General features: G+C 47.6%; 1 protein-coding gene across 4 annotated transcripts in view; it reads right to left on the bottom strand.

Moving 5' to 3' along the window:
• Tmtc3 (Transmembrane O-mannosyltransferase targeting cadherins 3) overlaps positions 1-21,405 on the bottom strand; it is a 921,929-nt gene extending 900,524 nt beyond the window's left edge. For 2 of the 4 annotated variants that reach the window (XM_065440562.2, XM_065440560.2), the window contains exon 1: positions 21,190-21,405. In XM_065440562.2, the coding sequence (XP_065296634.1) occupies positions 21,190-21,249 (60 nt within the window). In that variant the 5' untranslated portion in view covers positions 21,250-21,405. Of the gene's footprint in view, positions 1-21,048; positions 21,056-21,189 lie in introns of those variants that run through there. The other 2 variants (XM_065440561.2, XM_070536403.1) reach the window with 2 other exon arrangements.
• Between the last annotated feature and the right edge of the window lie 229 nt (positions 21,406-21,634).

The following is a 21,634-nucleotide window of genomic DNA, read 5'->3' on the forward strand; positions in this document are numbered from 1 at the left end:
GTCACTTCCATGCGTGGCAGCAGCGTTTTAGTATGGCATTTCGCTTCTACCACGCGCGTGTCACCAGTTTACGCCTTATTTAAAACGATGAATGAAGCATTTTTGTACTTTCCTGCCTTGATCATATTCTCGCGGCAGGTTTGTAATGGTTGCGATAAATGCATTGTTTTATATAAGTACTTTTTCAATAGCAACTGATTTATTTTAAGCTTGGAAAACGAGTAGTAGATACGCCGTGTACATGTAAACAAGAGCAAAAGCCATGCAGAGCTGCTATTTCTACTTTCGTCACTCGCAATGAAGCTAAAGAGCAGACGACGGCAGTGTTGTAGAAGGTACGGGGTTATTTTTCTGTCGCTATCCGGCATGTGCTATAGCACATGAGAGCTCTACTAAACCAGTCATCAAAATACAAAAGTTTTTATTTATGCCGAGAATTGCGCATTTCAGGAGCACAATTTTTCGAGCTGGACTATTTTAGTCGCAGGGGCAATCGGCTGTCGCACTTCGGTCATCTGGGCGCGGCCTCCCCTTTTTTTCAAAAGTTGTATACCCGACTATAGATTACATTGTTATGCAGTGGCGCCATCAATGGGCCCTCGGCATGCTGGCTAGGGCGAGCACCCTGTTTTGCATGACCAGAACACGATAGCCTCGCACCCAGACTAACCGAACGCATACTCTCGCACCCGGATTATGGTGGCTAGAAGGTTGAGGTGGCGCCAGCGCCGGCATATCCGCCAAGAAAGCGCGATCCTCTCGTTCATGCGCTGCCGCAAAGGCCGCGGTGGCGCTGCGGTCAGCTTGGCGATGCAGTCACGCGGTAGCGCGCGTGTGCAGCTTCCCGCAGTGTCTGGCCGGCGCGTTCCTGTTCCTTCGCGGCTGCCAAAGTGTTCTCTCGTTTATGGCAATATGTGTTTCGCTGCTGACATGTTAATGTGAGTGCCGGACTTCGCCGAACAGATGAATTGCAACGCAAAAAAACACGAGGCAGCGTCACTGCTTCGCCCCTGGCTGCACGCCCGGCTATGTGTCGTCGAGGCAGCAGGGAGGGTGCTCTAAGTTGCATATTGCTTCAAGGTCGAACGTCCGAATTTTTTTATTCAGAGGAAAGTGATAACCCTGCCTCCCCATTTCTTAGTGGGTGTTCAATGTTTAATGTTTTTCTTTCAAATTACACGGAAGCATGTGTATATGTGGTATCTTGTATTTTGAATTACCCTGAATGTATGATGTGCAGTGCTTTGCTATTACTACGATGTGCAATAAATGCTTTGTATTACCTGTTCTGAACCCCATCCACATTTTTTAGGAGTAAGCTGACGCTTCATATTACTGAAGTTTGAGTGGAAGACAGCGGCCAAAGAACAGCCAACCTTTTTTCTCTCATTTAAAACCGCTTTTAATTTCCTTTTTACATATTCCTTTATGCCCTGAGGCAATAAACAACATTATTTTAAAAAATGCAATCGCACGGACCCGAAACATATTTCTATCCTAATTCTTTTGGTCTGTGTCTCCTACTGTCATCATGCACTATATTGACCACACCAGACTCATTCGCACCCTTCAATTTCTGAAACTGAAAGGATTCGCGAATAACGCTTTAGATACGCCAATGTGTTACGCAGCAGATGTATTGCAGAGGCAACCACTCGATTTTAATGGTTTTGTTTGTGGGGTTTCACGTGCCAAAGTGACTCAGGCTATGAGAGATGCCGTAGTGGAGGCATGAAGGACTCTGTAAATTTCGACCAACTCGGAGATCAACTGTGTATGTCTGAAAGCTCCATTCCCTGATGTGACCTTATTGCAGTATTATCCTCTAGTTCTAAGCTACGGTTTAGGAGCAATGAAACATATATGCGACGATCGTAGCAGCGTGGGTACCATTCTGCTACGATAGGAGCTGTGCTGTTGTACTTTGACAAGCAAGCGTTCAAACTGTTCGCTGCAGATTACATTGCGTGATTACTTGGTTCGGTAGACGAGGTTCCCACCCATGAATAAAATAGTTTTGGCTAGTAATAACAGCTTACCTTACAGTGTGAACTACACTTGTCCAGCAAAGCGACCGTTTACAAACTGTGCGAGCATCCTAAGCAGTGGTGCTGGATTACAGATATCCTTGTTCTATATAGCGCAAGGTCCAAGCATGCCGCATCAACGTTTATAGATCTATAAACGTTGTACGGTGTGACTATGCGAGGTTGCACTACAGCGTTAGCCCCTTGTCTTAATTTTCCGAGAAAGAGTATGATAACCAATTTCTTTTTTTCGGTAGTGTTCGTTCCGTTCTCTACGACGCACTCACGCGAATTACGGAAATTTTGTCCTCAAAATACCCACCGCATTCTTTTTATGCGATCCATCTCGGATATTATGGCTTTACAGTTCAAACAAGCAATGCTGAAGCACATAGCTTATTCATATGTATCATGCTGGTCCACCAACCGCAGTGATCGCTGTATTCAGCAGCGCCATCGGCCTCATCCAGGAGGACAGCGTAGACATATAGTGATTTCAAGCCTACTAGAGATGAAATGCGTGAGCACGACGCCGTTGTATCACAAATATTTGACAACGACTGCCACTTATATGTTTCGTGGTTGCCTTAGGTTGGCCGTACACGAGCATGCGCTCTTTTGGTTTGTGTTTTAGTCCCTACGCCAAGCGATCAGACAGTGAGCAGATTTACCATTTCAGGCTGGTAATACAGAGACGCCGGTTCTCTTCGTTGAATTAAAACCAATATACGCAGAATAATTCACAACACATACACGCATCGCGGCTGATAATGCGCGTCGGATGTTTGCTCCACCAAGGGATACTTCCGCGTGCTGTAGCTACCGATGCACCGAAAGGCTGCCCCGACGACCTTATATGAACAGACGGACATTGCGTAGATTTTACAAAGTGCGAGCTAAAACATCTCGAAATCGTTTCGCAGCCCGCGACAGCAATACTTTCAAGCAGCGTCGCGCCGGATCACACAAGCTAGAGGAGGGAAGGCTCGCTCTGCGCCCTTACCTCCTCGCCCGATGAAAAGGTCTAACGCGAGTCAGAGAGGAAAGGCGACAGGTCAAACTCATTTTCAACCCACCACATCGAGTGTGCAGAATGCCCTGTGGAGCTCCCTGGCCGTCATTTTAGCCGCTTGATAGCTGTAATTATCTGTGACACCCCTTAGAAGCATTGCATAAACTGCAGCAGTTCCATTTCTATTAAGGTGCGAGGCCAGAGGGGACGCAGATAGAACTGTAGAGTGGAGGAGGACAGGGAGAAGAGGCAGTTCCCATACAAGACATGGGGGGCGGAGGGAGGGGCGGTGCCGTGAGAAGGCAAGGAAACCCTACAACTACAGACAGTGGTTGCGGGGAAGCAGGATAAGCTTAAGTTCAAGGTACGATACGGTAAGTTGCTGCTATTTCTGAAAAATAAACGCCATCCAAGAATGTCACGCGGGCAACTTACGCAGGGCGTGCAGAAGCAGAGCCGCATTAATTAAAGCGCACCGCAGGGTCCAGGAGACACTACGGAAGCGGTGGAAGATCAAATCTGTTCCCGCCGCTTGCGGCTATGCTATCGCTAGAGGTCGCGGATTTGTTCCCCATCGCGGCAGCCACATTTCGACGGGGGCGAAATAGAAAACGCACGAGCACTTAGATTTGGGACACGTCAAAGAGCATCACGGTGCCAAATTAATCCGGAGTGCGCCACTACGGCATGCTTCATAATCCGAGTGTGGTTTTGGCACGTACAGACCCATAATCCAATCCAAGTGCAATACTTCTGCCATAATGCGACGTGCCGTGTGAGGCAACGACAACGCTCAAACCACTCAGAGGTTATAAAATGTGGCGCACAACAACGCCTCAAGTAAACACCTCTCCCTGTGTATTCTGCGTACTACGCAGACGAACAGCAGTGGTGCACGCAAGGTAATGTTTAACATCAGCTCACCACTCTCGTGTTAGCCTAAACGTAGAAGAAATTAAGCTCTAGCCGTCAACATCACCGCTACTTATCATCAATCAAAGCATCCAGCACGGGAAGCTTCGCTAACATCCATTCCCACAGTGCGCGGGATCTTCACAATTTTTTGTTCTTAGTCAGCGTACTGAAACATCAAGATAAAAAAGAAAACCGTAACATGTGGCCTCTTGAGACATTACTGGAGCGTGTGGCAGATTGACCACAACATCTTGTGGGATATTCTGGAAGGGGAAGGCTTAGGCAACGACTGTAACAGCGTTTGAGGTGGTTTTACCTAGAAAATACCGTTTGCTTAATGGGAAGGGATGAAGAGCAAGGAGAAGCTTGATATCAGCAAGGGACTGATGCAGGGGTGCCCTTTATCCCCACTGCTGTTGATGATGTACAGTGCTTTTTGCTTTTAACAGTATTAAACTTTCGTGATCACGTACGCTGTGTGCTGATGGGATAAACATTCCCACAAGCAGCCTTGAGCCAAGGAATCTTCAATGTGTATTCATGAATGAAAAAGCTAAAATTTGGGGCAGCTTCGCACTAGTGGCGCGAAGACTGGGCAAACAGCGAAGCTGGCGGCACACCCTACGTTATTCTTGGTTCGGCTAAGGTTATGCGTGGTTATGCTTGGAGACCGTCGGCGCCTCCCATGAATTTCCTAACTTTCCGCTGAAAGTTCTCCATTACTCGCAGGCAGTGGCATAGCCAGAAATTTTGTTCGGGGGGAGGCTCACGCTTGGCCTCCTCACAGAATTTGTCGAGGGATCAAATACATGAATAATAACTGCATTGCAATTGCCAGAGGTGCTGCAAACCAATTCTTGAACGCTACGCACTGTCAAGACAAGTAAAATATGTACTTTTTCGTAAAAGAATATATTCTTGTCCTAAAAATTGTGCCAGAAATAACTGATATCAATGCTTCCATATTGTTTGTTTATTTATTAAGAAAGAAAATATCACACGTAGTTTAGAACTATATCAGTGCGAAACCAGCAAAGCAGTGCATGCCGCTGATATGATAAATGTAAAGGCCGTGAAATGAACAAGTTGAGGACAAATATGTTAACGATACTTTGTCATTCGAAAGCCTTGTTTAGATTTTTGAACATATGCAACGGCCAGGAAAAAATCTCAGTGACGCTTTCCTTCATTCCAATGAAGGAAAGCGTTTCTAAATGCAATTTTTTTCCTAACTTCGTTATTTCAGAAGTGGGTTTATTTACTAAAAATCTAACTAAGCAAAATACAAGAAATAGCGAAACCAGAAACCAAGAAATACAATACGAAACCGGTGACAGCGCAGGAGCAGCTGTCACCGGTTTCGTATTGTAATTGCGCCGAAATCGTAGTCGCAACATAGATCACATATAAAAAGCAGCATTTCTGCAAAATATACATTATAAACTCGAAGTACAATGGAATACACAAAGGCCAAGATAAGGATTGATAAAAAGCAAAAATGTTTCTCTGGAAACAAAGTTCACTGCATGTATCCACAAAACCTCGCAACAAGATATTTAAATATACGTATAAGTAACAAATAAATCTACGTATCTAAGCAAAAGTCACTTTATACAGGGTCTTTCAGCTAATGTTAGCCAGAGTTTAAAAAATTCCCACGCACTCTAAGACGACGCGACCAAGTGCATGTTGCTCACTTTTGTACGTAGTGTGTCACGCTATTTCTTGTATTTTGCTTAGTTAGATTTTTAGTAAATAAACCCACTTCTGAAATAACGAAGTTAGGAAAAAAATTGCATTTAGAAAATTGCAGAGCGGCTTGCAAAGCTTCCGAACAAACAGTTTCTGTCTTTCTATATATATATTAGGTATTAGTGTATTTCAGCTTACTGATGCCCGCGAACTACAATACTAGTGGCATGCCCGCTTGCGCGTCGTGATTGCACTGCTCCGCAATGTTCCGCGCACAAACAGCCGTAGGCGCGCTACCACTTAAAAGGTGACACGGCAAGCACGTAGGCGTCGGCTGTGCCGTTTACGCCAGCGATGTGCTGCCCTCGCGAAAGTTCGTTATAGCGATAAGCAGACGCAGCGGTTATCGCTTGTACTGCCGCAAGCAACAGGTCCGTCATTTCGCGATAGCTGTAAGCAAATTGAACCCCATCCCTAAATTAAAAAAACTCAGTTTTCAGAAGGCTGGAAATGGTGTAATAAGAGTATCATTATTGACCAGACACAGTCTTTCACTGAACTTACGTTTTTTTCATGCGATTTCCCAGCAAGCGCCCGAAGAGGTCACCTTCTGCAGCGATACAACACTGGGAGCTTCTGTGAACGCTTGCTGTCGCAGCCTTAAGCCCCGTCGGTAGAATGCTGTGGCAGACTTCAATTATCTTCTCCTGTAAGGCTTCTGGAGTCGTCGCTTCCGTCGTGTACACGTGATCCTTAATATAGCCCCAGAAGAAAAAGTCAAGAGGGTTGAGGTCGGATGACATTGCCGGCCACAGCACAGGCCCGTTTCTCCCCATCCATTGCCCGGGAAAAGTAACATCAAGGCTTGCTCGTGTTTGACTGTCGTGCTTCACTGGCCCCGTCGTGCTGACACTACATTGCGTCAAGCCGGGCTAGTGACATGTTGCAGCAGAAGTCTTCAACCTACGCTTTAAGGAACTGACATACATCTTGCCATTCAGAGTGTTGTTAAAAACATTGGGATAATGACTGTGCTGTCATATATTGCGCACCAAACGTTAAAAGACCACTGATATTGGTGGTGGGATTTTCCGAGCCAGTGGGGTTTTCCACAACGCCCACAACGCCCACAATATCCACAACGCACACTATAGAGTGGGCGTTGTGGATATTTACTTGGCAATTTCAGGAAAAGTTCATCTCATCAGTCCGGATACCTTGGTATCCTCCTCCTGAATCCAAATCCAATTCGCAAAGATGAGTCCCTTTTGAAGATCCCTTGACGGCAGACATTGATGCAACTGCAGGGGACAAGGGTGCCAGCTGTTTTCAAATAGATCCACGCAGTTGAGTTGGACACACCGAGCTGGGCGCTCACGCAGCGCGTGCTAGCGTGTGGACTAGCCACCATGAACGACAAAGCGTTGGAGCGAACCTCACTCAAGCTCTCTGCCTCTTTCTTGTGAAGCTGCCGGTTTGCTTCAGCGACTCGTAGGTGCTGAATATTGTCATCGGGCTCAGTGGCGTACCCGGGTGCCAGCTTCGAAATATTCTTGCAGCCTGCCGTCTCTGTCTGCTTGCAGCTACTAGTGCAAGGATCGTGTTTCCTTTTTGCTCGTTGGATAAAGGCATCACGAAATTGCTCGCGCTGTAGCGGCCGATGCACGATAGTCTGTTTATCGCTGTCTGGAATTACCAGCTACCGCTACAACCACGTCCATCAGTCGCTTTACACAGCACAGGAGGTGACGGTTGCTAGCTTGAATCGAACCGCCAACGCTTGCGTCGCTGCTCCGTCGCTTTTGAAGTGGCAGCTAGTGCACCTGTGGCTGTCTGTGCGCAGAATGCTTGGGAGCAGTGCAATCACGACACGCAAGCGGGCATGTCACATTGTGTTTCTTGTATTTCGCGGGAATCCGCAGTGAGATGAAAAACACTATAATACTTATTAGACAAAGACAAACTGTTTATTCGGATGCTTTGCAAAGCACTCTGAAACTTTCTAATTGGATTTTTTTCCTAGCTTCGCTGCTTCAGAAGTTAGTTAATTAACCCTCTATTGCATGGCGTCCCATATTTGGCACATACTGATTACCTTTTTTTTTTTTTGCGTGTGTGAGATGCCCAGTTGAGAATGTGATACCGTCGGAGTAATTCTCATAGTTATGCGCACTTATTATGGGCAAGTGCTGCCATCTCTTGAGTGATACGCAAAACAGGGGTGAAGTAGATTTTGGGAAGCGACGTGAAACTCGGAGGGGGCAAACACGACCAATTGGTATATTTTTTTCTCAGAAGATTTCCACCACAGTAACATAGAAAAATTATTTTGGCACATTTTATGGTCTCACCAATTCAAGCCAGTTATTCGTTTTCTCAGTTTCGTCTGCAATTACAGCAGAGAACCTGAAATCGATGTGTGCCATATTTGGCACAGTATGAACTGGAAAGACAAAATATGGTAACGTGCTGCCATCTGTTCATAGCCTGAAGCTGCAGGTCACTCTACCACAAGATGGAATTCTGTCGATCGGTATGGTAAGGGCAAATCGTCTACCAAGCTGTCGCCTAAAAAGCGAAAAGGAACTGAAATGTAAAGGACGTGGCGCTTCAGAGGAACTCACGAGCGCGATAGATGACGTGGAGTTATCGTGTGTGCGGTGGAACGATAACTGCGCCGGGACATTTCTGTCGAGCTTTGTTGGGAGAGATCTAGTCCAAAAGGCCAAGCACTGGCTAAGCTCCACCAAGGAGTTTCGCGAAACTGATGGCCCCAGAGTAGTAAAGCTCCACAACAGACACATGGGCGGGGTCGACCTGCTGGACTCACTGCTTGGACTTTACCGCATACATATCAGGTCGAAGAAATGGCACTTTCGAATTTTTACGCATATGCTAGACTTATCGGTAGTAGCAGCATGGATATTGTAGAGGAGGGTGCAGGAGCAGCTTGGGAAGGAACAAGTACTAGCGCTGGCTCAATTCATAGCAGAAATTGCAGAATGCTTTACCTCGCATAACAAGTGCCTACCCAACAAGCGACCAGGAAGGCCTTCTAGTCAAGACATCGAATTCCCGGTTCAAGTAAAAAAAAGCACAGGGACCAGTGGCCGCAAAGCCACCCAAAGACGTCCAATGCGACCAAGTCGGCCAGTACCCTGAATTTGATGAGAAGAAACAAAGGTCTAAGCGACCATCTTGCACAAACAAGAGGTCGGTAAGATAGAAGAAGTACAACATCATTTGTGCCTGAAGGCAACAAACAACAGTTTCATTTCATTCCACACATGGCGCTAAAAAGACCACCGTCCGTGAACCTTTGTTTTCCGCCCATGGCAGCAAGACCACTCGGCCATCTTCATGGTGTGCCATATTTGGCACAAAGCTGTATCTTTACTAATAGAGTCGTTGTATCTCGGAAAATGTTTTGTATATGTGTTTGTTCATTCAATCAATAAAAAAGGCTGAAAAAATAATTTTTAAAATGACTTTTTCATAATTCATGCAATAGAGGGTTAATCTTGACTAATGATCTAATTAAACAAAATACAAAAATAGCTACACAATGCATACAAAAGTGAGAAACATGCATTTGGTCTCATCGTCTTAGCGTGCATCGGCATATTTTAAAACTCTGGCTAAAGTTGGCTAAAACACCCTGTATGATGCGTCAAACAAGGCAACTAAACATGTTGCGCGATCACAGATTCACAGATCACGGAATCCTAAGGCCCCCTCCCCCCCCCCCCCCTCCCACCACTCCCCCGATGCAGCGCGCGCGACGGAAAGCGGCGCACTTCCTTCCCGCTTTTCCCGGTTGCGTACACAAGACTGACCCACCATAGTCGGCTTCCTTCTCCACCCCCCCCTCCCTCCCGCTACGCTTTCGCTCGCACATACAGCATGCGGCGCGCGCTGACGATGTTATCGCCCTTGGGCTTCATACGGAACACGACGGCGACGGCAGGAATGCGCCTTGAGTGTCCACCTAATTAAAGAAACGCTAAGAAACACCGAAATGAAGAAACGCTAAGGAAAGCATCTTGGCCACAATCGAAAGCCTACTTGGGGCACCTAATGTAGTTACGTAAGGAATATCCAAGAAAACGTGAGACGCTTGGTCCACAGAGAACCATATGCATGCTGCTCTTATCCTACACTGGCGAGATAAGACTTTCCGTAGATGTTGCGATAACGTCGAAACGATGGTGATGCCCTCAAGCGAACGCGTTGCAATCTGTCGAGTCCCCACAATGGTGACGGCGAGCGACCATTGCTCCTTTTTCTCGTCTGCTAGTCAGAAAGCGTCCAAAACTTTCCGAGGCCGCTCGGCCAGAGAAAAACGAACGCGCACCGCGCGGTTGTCAGGGCAACAGATGAAAACGCGCACGACCTCTGGCAGGTTCTCGTAGCCCGCGAGTAGCGAGAGCAAGGAATGGGAGAGGCTCAATGTGTCCTCGGGAATAAAATTCAAAGTAGAAAAATAAATAAGAAAGCGGTTGCCTTTGCTGGCTTTAGTGTGTTGACATGGATGCTTTGGCGCAGGTGTTAAAAAAAATTATGGTGTTTTATATGCCAAAACCACTTTTTGTTTATGAGGCAGGCCGCAGTGGAGGACTCCGGTAATTTCGACCACCTGGGGTTCTTTAAGGTGCACCTAAATGTAAGTACACGGGTGTTTTCGCATTTAGTCCCCATCGAAATGCGGCCGCCGTGGCCGGGCTTCGATCCCGCGACCTCGTGCTCAGCAGCCGAACACCATAGCCATTGAGCAACCACGGCGGGTTAAGAAAAGGATGTTGATATTGTTTCCTGTGACATGATGGCAAATATGAACCATCACAACGCTTCGTCTCATCGGACCTCGCTGCGTCCTTTGTCAACTTGTCTGATAGCGTATTGATTTGGCTTGTTTCGTTGTATGGTCCGATGTACGATTGTATGGTCCGATGTACGACTTTAGTTATGTAAATGCAGCTTTGGCATCAAATGTTAATAAGAACATGAAACCTACAATGGCGCGGAATTGAAAATGCAAAGCACGACTTTGGAAATGTCAATGCACCTTTCGCATCAAAACATTATGTGATCTCTATACCTCTAAAGTTTCTTCATTGAAATCCATGCGCTCCGTAGATTCTGCGGCCTCTGCGAGATGCCGCGGCGGGCCAACTCGCCATCAAAGCGCCCTTGAAACTTTTTGCTCAGGTGGGGATCTTTGCGTTATGTCACTCCAGGTGCATGGGCGTCGCCACAAAATCCAGTCCGAGTTCACAATCTTCGCGCCGAAATGTTTTTTTGGGGCGCGAAAAATACATTTTAGAGAGAATCCAGAATGATTTCCGGCGCCCTGGGTTGTTTTGGTTGGCGGTGCATCACAGCTCGATAAAATTTCGGGGGGGGGGGGGGGGGCTGAAGCCCCATAAGCCCCCTCTGGCTGCGTCCCTGCTCGCCGGCCCGGATCGTTTCGTCGACACGTTGTCAGGATTGGGGGCTCAATCCCTTCGTCCGTGGTCCTTTGCCAAGATTGGAGTACGGCATGAATTCGAAGGTAGCTGGCCCATGCCGTCGTCCAACTTATTTACGCTGAGATCGTTGATGAAGTGAAGAACTGCTTCTCATCGAGAACGAGGAAAAAGGGGTTTATTTACAGAAAATTAACTCAGTCTAACATGACTGTTTGAGAAAAATAGTATTAGTCCAACAGGACTGCATGAGAGAAGTGAACCAGTCTAACATGACTGCTCAAGAGAAGTGCACCCAACAATCGCACAACCACAGTTTTTATACACTCGATCCGCCCGTCCACGACGCGGCGGATACACTCGATCCGCCCGTCCACGACGCGGCGGCTGTTCGTTTACACATCACCATCTCGCAGCTGCTCTGAAGACCAGTTTACAGACACAAAGGCACACACATTCCGAAGCCCAAGCGACGGCGTTGAAGGTGGTGCCGTTCCGGAAAATCGACGTTGTCGATCGCGCGTCGCTCATTGTTCCGAGCCACTCCAAACCGTGAGAAGCACAAAAATAAGTCTTCCCGCGGTAGCTTCTCCAGGCGTGTCAAATCAGCCCCGCGTTGAGGAACTCTGGAATCATTGTCCCCACACCGAATTCGTCCCGTCACCATGTCGAAGGGGCTGGAGGAAGGCGGCGGGTTCCAGCGCAAAGGTCGCTTCTTTGAACGCCTCGCAGCTGCAGCACGGAGAGGTGGAGAGCGGGAGGTGCGCGTCTTGCACCCCTTGTCGTAATCGGGTGGCAAGGTGACAATCTTGTTGTGCAACCCGCCGTTCTTTACAGCGCCTCCATGGCCCCAAAAGTCTCGACTGTCTAGCGCTGACAACCGCTAGGCAGGAAGAGAACGGCTGCTGGTCAGGGGGGGGATTGATGTCTTGGCTCGCAGCGACCACTTGTGCATTGATGTCACCGCCCCAAAACATCCAACAAGGACAGGCAACTGCAAAATGAACCCCACAACACGGCTCTGCGCCGAGATGACGTGCATTGGCTCTCACTTTAGACTCGCTAGGCTTCAAAAAAACAACAACAACATAAGTGCAGAAACAAAAAAAATGCTGCATTTCACTATGCCAATTTCTGAAGCAAATTCCTGCTGACAAATTCAGCAATCATGGAGGGAATCCTGCTAAACGAGAGGGAATCTTCTTCGCTTAATAAAATTAACACTAGTAACCCTAAAATTTAGGCGGGACCCCCAAACGCAGAATTCAAATTAGCCTGCTCAAACCATCCGCATTGCTATGCAACTTTCCCTTCTTATATCTAACGGAGAAGTTGTACTCTTGGAGAGTGAGGCTCCATCGGAGCAAGCGGCCGTTTTTGTGTGACATTTGATTGAGCCACGTCAGAGGACAGTGGTCGGTCTCGAAGATGAACTTCGCTCCGTACAAGTAACACGACAACTTCTGGGCGGCCCAAACCAAACAAGCGCATTCCTTCTCTGAAGCGCTGTAGGCTTCCTCTCTTACATTTAGTTTACGGCTGGCGTAGAGGATAGGATGCTCCTCGTTATCGTCGCCGACCTGACTAAGTACCACGCCCATACCTCTGTCGCTTGCGTCGCATTGAACTATGAATTCCTTTGTGTAGTCTGGCGCGCGAAGCACAGGGCGAGAAACCAATAGCGTTTTCAAACTTTGGAAAGCGTTCTCTTTGTCCTTATCCCAGTGTACGTTACTCGGTGCTCCCTTTCGGAGGGCGTCTGTTAATGGACTTGCCAATTGCGAGTAATTCGGAATGTACCGTTGATAGTACCCCACAAGTCCCAAAAATGAACGAACGTCCGTTTTCGTGCGCGGCTGAGAAAAATCTCCAATCGTAGCTATTTTCAGCTCAGCCGGTCGTCTCATGTCCTGACCGACAACATGGCCCAGATAAGTAACCTGCGAACAACCAAACCTACACTTTTCTGCTTTCATCGTTAAGTCGACTTTAAACGTACGAAGCCTCGCATTCCTGTCGTAATAGACTTTGGCGTTCTTTTGAGCTCTTGCCATGTTCTTTCCGACTAGTTCTTGGGTTGCGCTTAGGCGTTCCAGTAAATTTAGCACGTATTCAAGCACTGTTGGACTCTCCCCTCTTTCCTCCCACATCTCTCTTAACATTCTCAGTGGAGAGCGGAGTGTCCTCCCATACACTAGTTCTGCTGGTGAGAACCCTGTCGCCTCATGTGGAACCGTTCGCAAAGCAAACAAAGTTGCCGGCAGACAGTTCTCCCAGTCCTCCTTGTGCTCGTAACAGAGCGCACGCAAAACTCGCTTAAGCACCGAATGCCACCTCTCTACACTGTTTGACTGAGGGTGATAGACAGAACTGTGTATTAACTTTACCCCGCACTTTTGCAAGAATGTGGAAGTCAGTGCGCTCGTGAATACTGACCCTTGATCTGCCTGAATTTCGGCTGGAAACCCAACTCGTGCAAACACTGTCAAAAGCGCGTCTACTACTTCAGTGGAGCTGAGCTCTTTCAAAGGGATTGCTTCTGGAAACTTGGTAGCCGGACACAGCATGGTAAACAAGTACCTGTAGCCTGATTTTGTTTTTGGAAGAGGCCCTACCGTGTCTATTACAAGCCGTCTGAAAGGCTCTGTTATTAAGGGCACTACCTTCAGTGGAGCTTTCCAAGTCTCTCCTGGTTTACCAGAACGCTGGCAGGCGTCGCATGATCTTACAAAGTTTTCTACATCTTTGAAACAGCCAGGCCAGTAGTATTCCATAAGCAATCTTTCCTTTGATTTGTTTATGCCTAGGTGGCCGGACCACCCATTTCCATGACAAAGACTCAAAAGGTCCTCCCTATACTTAGTAGGTATGACTAACTGATCTAAAATCCTACCCTTTCGATCTCTGTAATGCCGATACAACAATCCTCCTTTCTCATGTATCGTTACGTTGCGCCTAGCAATGCCTTCTTTAGCTGTGTCACGTAATTTAGCTAAGCTCTCATCATTCTTTTGCTCGGCTGCCAGTGACTCTCTATCCACGCGTAAGAGTTGATCAAAGTTCTTTGAGGCCGGTGATAATAACGACCCTGTCTCGCTTGGGAGCGCGTCTGCATGCTCTTCCTGCAGGCTAGAACTCTGACACTCTAGTGCTACGCTCTCATTGAGCTGGTCAACTGGCAGGCTCTCCTCAACTGTTCTTTTGTCCGTCGGGCCTAGCTCGGATTCGGGTATTGAAGCTATCCCCTTTTCTGCTTCAGCTGGAGGAGCTTGAGCATTTTCAGCCGAAAGCGCCGCGATCTTACGAGCTTGGCCTCTGGTCAATGCCTGTACTATGCCCTCTCCCAGTTTGAGCCCTCTGTCACGCAGTAACTGATTCGAACGATTCGAAAAGATGTAGGGATACTGCAGTGACAAAAATTTGGAAACTGCAGCCTCAGTCTCTAGCTCCCCGAATGGTCCACTGATTTTGACTTTGGCCATGGGCAGACACACGCTGTGTTCTTCTACAACCTGTTTTATCCATGCTACTTCTCCGGTGAAGTCCTCTACCATCACGTAAGACGGATGGACAATGTCCAGCGTGGCGGCACTGTCTCTTAGCACTCGGCATGGTTTTCCATTAACTTGCAGGTTGTGGAGATACGGACTTAAAAGTTCCATATTCTCATCTTTTTCCTCCACGTAGGAAAAAACTACGCTAGGCTTCTCGCAGTTTACAGCTATATGTCCCAGTTTGTGGCATTTGTAACAGCGAATTGGTCTAACAGATTCGAATTTTCTTTTCTGTTTTTTTTGTGCGGTTTCTCCGTTAAGTTTCTCCTCGCTCTTTTCTGTGGGCTTTTCCGCCAGGTCTACAGGCTCTGATCGTCTAGTTTGCGCACCCTTTTTGAACGGAAATGGTTTCCGCGGTCCATTTCGACCGTCCCAGTTTCCCTCCTCGGCGTTCAACTTTCTACGGGTTGCGTACTCTTCGGCTAATTCAGCCGCCCTTTCCACAGTGTTTACATTACCTCTGTCTTGCACCCACAGTTTCACAGCTTGGGGGATGGTTTTGTAAAACTGCTCTAGACACATGCATTCAATGATCATGTCTCTGCTGTCGTACGCTTCCGCGCTTTTAAGCCACTCGACTAGGTTGGCCTTTAAGCTATATGCAAACTCCGGATAGCCCTCGCTATCTTTCTTGCCTGTGCTCCTAAACCTTTGCCGAAAAGCTTCGGCTGAAAGGCGGTATTTCTTCAGGAGACTAGCCTTAACTTTTGCATAATCATATGCATCCTGCACACTCAATCTGGCGATTACTTCCGCCGCCTCACACGGCAACATAGACAGCAACCGCTGTGGCCATGTACTCGGGCCGAAGTTCATCTTCTCGCAAGTCCTTTCAAAATTGCTTAGGAACAAGCCTATGTCGGTCCCGACCTCAAATGGCTTTAATAGCCTGTCCATGCGGTACGATTCTGCCTCACTTGATCGACCCAGAGCGCCTTCACTTCCTTGAGGCAACTCCAAACGTTTGCTTTCAAGTTCAAGTTGCATTTTCCTTAACTGAAACTCGCGATCTTTATCGCGTTCCTCTCTCTCTTGCTTTTCTCTGTCCCTTTCTTCTCTTTCTTTTTCCCGTTTCTCTCTCTTTTTGAGAAGTTCCAATCCCATTTCAATATCTTGCTCACTGGCCTGATTGGAAATTAGCTCCAATAATTCCGATTTGAGCATTTCCTTGCGTACATTTAGGCCCAGTTCCTCACCAACAATCAACAACTCGTCTCTCAGCAATGTCCTTAACTCCATGACTGCTGCTTTACTGCCTTGATTCTGCTCTCTAAATCTAGCTAGGAAAACACAACCTAGCTAACACACAACAATCTAGCTTCCCTACTGTTCTAAACAGAACAACCACAAAATGAAGCCTAGAGAGTCAAAGCAAAAACCAAGCACTCACCACAGATACAGCACCATGTCGCAAAGTCCATCTCACCGCTGTCAGCCAGTTGTCAGGATTGGGGGCTCAATCCCTTCGTCCGTGGTCCTTTGCCAAGATTGGAGTACGGCATGAATTCGAAGGTAGCTGGCCCATGCCGTCGTCCAACTTATTTACGCTGAGATCGTTGATGAAGTGAAGAACTGCTTCTCATCGAGAACGAGGAAAAAGGGGTTTATTTACAGAAAATTAACTCAGTCTAACATGACTGTTTGAGAAAAATAGTATTAGTCCAACAGGACTGCATGAGAGAAGTGAACCAGTCTAACATGACTGCTCAAGAGAAGTGCACCCAACAATCGCACAACCACAGTTTTTATACACTCGATCCGCCCGTCCACGACGCGGCGGATACACTCGATCCGCCCGTCCACGACGCGGCGGCTGTTCGTTTACACATCACCATCTCGCAGCTGCTCTGAAGACCAGTTTACAGACACAAAGGCACACACATTCCGAAGCCCAAGCGACGGCGTTGAAGGTGGTGCCGTTCCGGAAAATCGACGTTGTCGATCGCGCGTCGCTCATTGTTCCGAGCCACTCCAAACCGTGAGAAGCACAAAAATAAGTCTTCCCGCGGTAGCTTCTCCAGGCGTGTCAAATCAGCCCCGCGTTGAGGAACTCTGGAATCATTGTCCCCACACCGAATTCGTCCCGTCACCATGTCGAAGGGGCTGGAGGAAGGCGGCGGGTTCCAGCGCAAAGGTCGCTTCTTTGAACGCCTCGCAGCTGCAGCACGGAGAGGTGGAGAGCGGGAGGTGCGCGTCTTGCACCCCTTGTCGTAATCGGGTGGCAAGGTGACAATCTTGTTGTGCAACCCGCCGTTCTTTACAACGTCTGGTTGGCCGCACGCTCGTGCTCGGTCACGCGAGCTCGTAACTCCGGGTCTTCCGCCGCCGCGACATTCGGCACGAGGAGGGAAGCCGACGAACCCGTGCTCGAGCAGCGGCGGCTCCTCGGGGGTGACGCTTTTCTCCTGTCGCGCCACCTTTCTCTTTACCCGGCTGTTGGCCCGGCTTCATACCCCCGTAGTGACGTCACGGTTTAGAACCGCATCTGCGCATGCGCGACCTGCGTACCAGGCGGCGAGCTACGGTGAAGCTGTGCCGGCGCGCGCGATGACGTCATCTCTCGGCAAGGTTTTGCTGCGCACCGCCCTAGCCACTAACTTAAACATCGCTGCTAAAATATTGTCAGGAATGAAGTAGATCCCTGACCACATATGACGAAACTAAATGACGTTTTAAGATCCATACGGATCTTTACCTGACCAGATGGCATTGCGTCGAACCATAAGCAGGAAATCAGTAAAAAAAAACAGCTCGTGAATAAACTCAGCTCACATAGCCACAAGTAACTGGGAACGTGCTGCACGTTATTCGAGCCAGCACTGTCTCCCTGAATAATGTTGGCACAAAAGATCACGCCGCTGCGGTCTCGGAGGCCATGACTGAAGCGCCAGCACTTTTATGGGTGTGCATGCGCAAAAGACGCACGCACCGAACGGACAGAGAGCCCCAAAGCAAAGCAACAGTTAGGCAACAATGCGGTCGGTGATCACAGACTCAAACTCCCCCACAGAAATCCGGCCGCTATTTAGACATCCATTACCGTACATTTCTCAACAGTAAGCGGTAGGGTGTTGGCAGCGTGCTGTCCTTACAAAGTCTTCTGAATAACAGAATGTCCTAAACAACCCACATGCAGTAGGATATGCTGTATTGAGAAGCTCCGGATTGTCGCTTAGGGTTCTTTATTGTCCAACAAAGTGCAGCCCATAGACAACGCATGGTCATGGGATTCGTCTATCACTTGCCGCCAAGTTTAGCAACATTAAATGTGAATGTCCAGAATATTCACATTGATTAGACGTGCTTGATGATTTGATATGCCTTGTGGCTGAATTATGTTGACTGGTTGATAAATTCACAAAATTGAGAAGCAGCACACCACATAAGAACAGACATACAGAAACACTGAGCGCAGAATACCAAGTGGCTTATTCCAAGGTTGGCCATTACAAAATATGCAGCAACACAAGACAGAAAAAATGCCCAGGTGCATTTGATTCGAAAGACGGATAAATACCCTTAGCCCTTCCCCACAGAACTTTTTAACGCACGAGATTGGTAGAAAAAAAGACATTTCTGCACTGAACAGTGACATGTATGTCTCACACAGGCGCTGCCCCTGGTTATGATAAAAGAGCACTTCCAAAATATCTCGGAGACATGTGTTCTTGCTTCTCCCTAATATGATGAAATTGCGCCTCACAGGTGCAGGCAGATTGGCAATAGTCAGCTGACATGTTCCCGTGCGCTATGCAGCATCCCGCCTGCCATTCGTAGGATTGTCCAAGCCGCATTTAATATACCACTACCACTGCGCAGTGGCTTTTTCACGCTTTCTTACACGAAGCGTTCATGATGGGAACATAACCGCGCTACTTTTTGAAGTATCAAGGACACTGTCCTTATGGCATGGTGGTTCGCAACCTTCTTCTGGTCACGCGTAACATTGCGTAAGTAAGGAACCACTTGCGGTTTTTTTTTTTTTCACGCTATACATGTGACTCCTCGTGCCCCTGCTTTTGTGGGGGCCCTTTTGACTGATGCAGAAGGGTCTCCTAACATCCAACGTTGCAATAAACTAGTTGGTAGTCTGTGCTAGATGTTTCTGTGTTTCGCATTGTGTGGTGTCCTGTTTGCCAATGTTACGCATTTAGCAATCAGTCATTAGAATGATTGAACTAGCCCCCGCCCCCCCAAGACATTCTAATTACGGCTGCATTGCGCAACAACGCAGAACAGCTCAGACGTCGGGTTTTCATACCCACGTGCGGCGATACTGCTCAGAAAATGCCCCAAAGGCATGAATTACGATGGACCGAGAATGAACGTCTAAAATGTACCTAAGTATATGTCGAGGTGCCACCCACTCCACTGAAACAATGACGAGGATGATCCTGGTAATGGCAGACTAATTAAATTTCGACCGAGTGCACGGTCTGTCATGTGGCTTTTCTACATATATATATAATTCAAATCACAGGCGCAAGCCACATCTTGTACAAGTTACTTAGATGCTGCAAGCCCCCATTAGGAGGAAATAAAAGCTATTCCTTGAGCACAGCTGACAGTTAAGTAGTATGTCAGAGTGCCGTTTTTCAGCAGGAAGGCGAGGCAACAGAAGCATTAAAATTAAATTCTGGTATTTTTGCTCTCAAAACCAGCACCTGGTTATGAGGCGCCCGCCGTAAGTAAGTCCCTGAGCAATTACAGGTTTCCATATACCCCGGACCACCTTGTACCTATTTTATCCCCATAGCGCTCTGTGCTTCATTATGGCTCCATTTCTCTTCCCCTTCACTGCTATTCTCTTTTTTTCTGTGTTTCCATAGGGGAATATCGATTGCCTTCCTTTATCCATATACCAAGATATTTATACTCTCTTGCCCAAGGTATTTCCTGGCTCTGTATTGCCACTGTCTGTTCACTGCTTTCATTGAATACCATAACACCTGACTTTCTAACAGTAAATTTCAAACCTAAATTGTTGCCTTCCTGTCCACAGATACTAGCCAGACGTTGCAAATCACTTTGCTTGTTAACTAGCAACACAATGTCGTCCGCATAAATTAAACCTGGAAGCTATTGCTCTACTACTACTACATAAACAGCAATGGGGATAAAGGGCACCCCTGCCTCCGTCCTTTGTTGATATCAACTTTCTCCTCGCTCCTCGTCCTTTCCGATTCAATGCAAAGGGTATTTTCTAGGTAAATATCTCTCAAAAGCTGTAGACAATCGTCCCCTAAGCCTTCCCCTTCCAAAATATCCCACAAAATGTTGCAGTCTACGTTGTCATAGGCTCCTGTAATGTCTAAAAAGACCACATATAACGGTCTGCTTTCTACTTTTGATATTTCAATACACTAAGTAAGTGGGTAGCGCCGACTAGCGGTCGGTCCTCGTGTTGCCTCGTATTCGCACTGGAACATAGCACTATGCCGAACCACCTGGCCCCAACAGCACGTTGTTACGCCGAACATCCGGTCACACAGGGCCGCGTCTTTCGTAAAGTTGTCGTGTGTAGCAATTCTCTGCAGCCAGAATCGGATTGCACGGGGACAAATCAGCATTGCAACAAACGGGGCTTGTTCGTACACGCTCACGCTTGTCTTATACGCCGAGTTCTACACGAAAAAACAACTTCCGCTTGTTTAGCCAAGACGCTAATGTCGTGTACCTTTTCGTGCTCCTACTCTTTTTTTAACGTGTTCACAAGTGCACATGCAATCCAATTCGACCTTTACTACTCACAAAGCTTCTGGCATCACCTCCTTATTAAACACGCTATTGTTATGAATCAAACAATGAAATAAAAAAATTTACGCTTTCGCGTCTTCGTGTGGATCGTTACTTTTTTTTTTTCCTTTCTTTTCGTGCTGTGTGTCCGGGTACTGCAGCGCAAGGCAACACTGGACTGGGTACAAAAGGTGATCAATTACCCTGCAGCCAATGTGATTTTCTTTTCTTCCTTTGCACTGCTGCCCAGAATTAGCAAAATCAAATCGCCTATGGAACGGTGTACGCACCGTGATGGATGGGTATATTCATAAACGTGGTATATATTTGAACAACAGAACATTAACTTCGTTAGCGAGGGCGTAAGTGAAAGTGACAGTGACCGTCGCAATGTTTATGCAAAATTACTCACCTAAATATTACACCGCCGTGCTCTTCTCATGTGCTCTTTGATACAGAAGGAATCCACAGCTGAACGACAGACGACAAAATCTAACAGACACGCACGGACGCTTATACGGAGCCGACTGGCGTCACCACAACGCTCGAAAAAAACGCGCGAATCCGTCAGACCATCGCCCCTGGTCGGACACACGAGACAGTCCGGAGTGAGAATGGAGACAGCAGCGTCTTTAGACTCAACTCACCACTGGTTGCTCATCGTCCCACACTAAAATTCGACCAGTGAAAGAACCACCAAGCATGAGGTGCCAAGGCAGGGAGGGAGCGCGGGGAAATATGTAAGAACGTGACAGCGAGAGCCCCTCGCATGTAAACAAACTCCTCACCTTTGAAGTGGCCAGAGCAATGTGGCTCCGCCGGTGTAAGTCGCCGGTCTTGGCCGTCATATAGTCGGCAGGGCAGTATCCGCACAACGCACAATACCACTAGCACAAGGTGCAGCAAAAAAAAAGCAGGTGCACGCAGACGATCACTGATCACACGCAACAGATTCACCACATTCCCACGGTCGCGATCAGCCGATGCAGGACGCCATCTTGCAAGAGACAGAGTGGAAGAAACGTAGGGAAGGGGAACAAAAAAAGATCAGCGAGAAAAAAAAACCGGTTGGCGCACTGCTGCGACCTGCTTGGCGTCGATGCTCACTAAACAGACACGAAAACTGCCACCCAGCTCTGTTTCGGTTTCGATTTTGGCGTTTGGGAATGGGTAAAGTGAGTGTTTTGAGGCCGTAATTTTAACGAACGCTCGCTGTTCCTCCTGAGACTGCAG

This window comes from Dermacentor albipictus, chromosome 3 (genome assembly GCF_038994185.2).
Source record: "Dermacentor albipictus isolate Rhodes 1998 colony chromosome 3, USDA_Dalb.pri_finalv2, whole genome shotgun sequence".
NCBI classification, from domain to species: Eukaryota; Metazoa; Arthropoda; class Arachnida; order Ixodida; family Ixodidae; genus Dermacentor; species Dermacentor albipictus.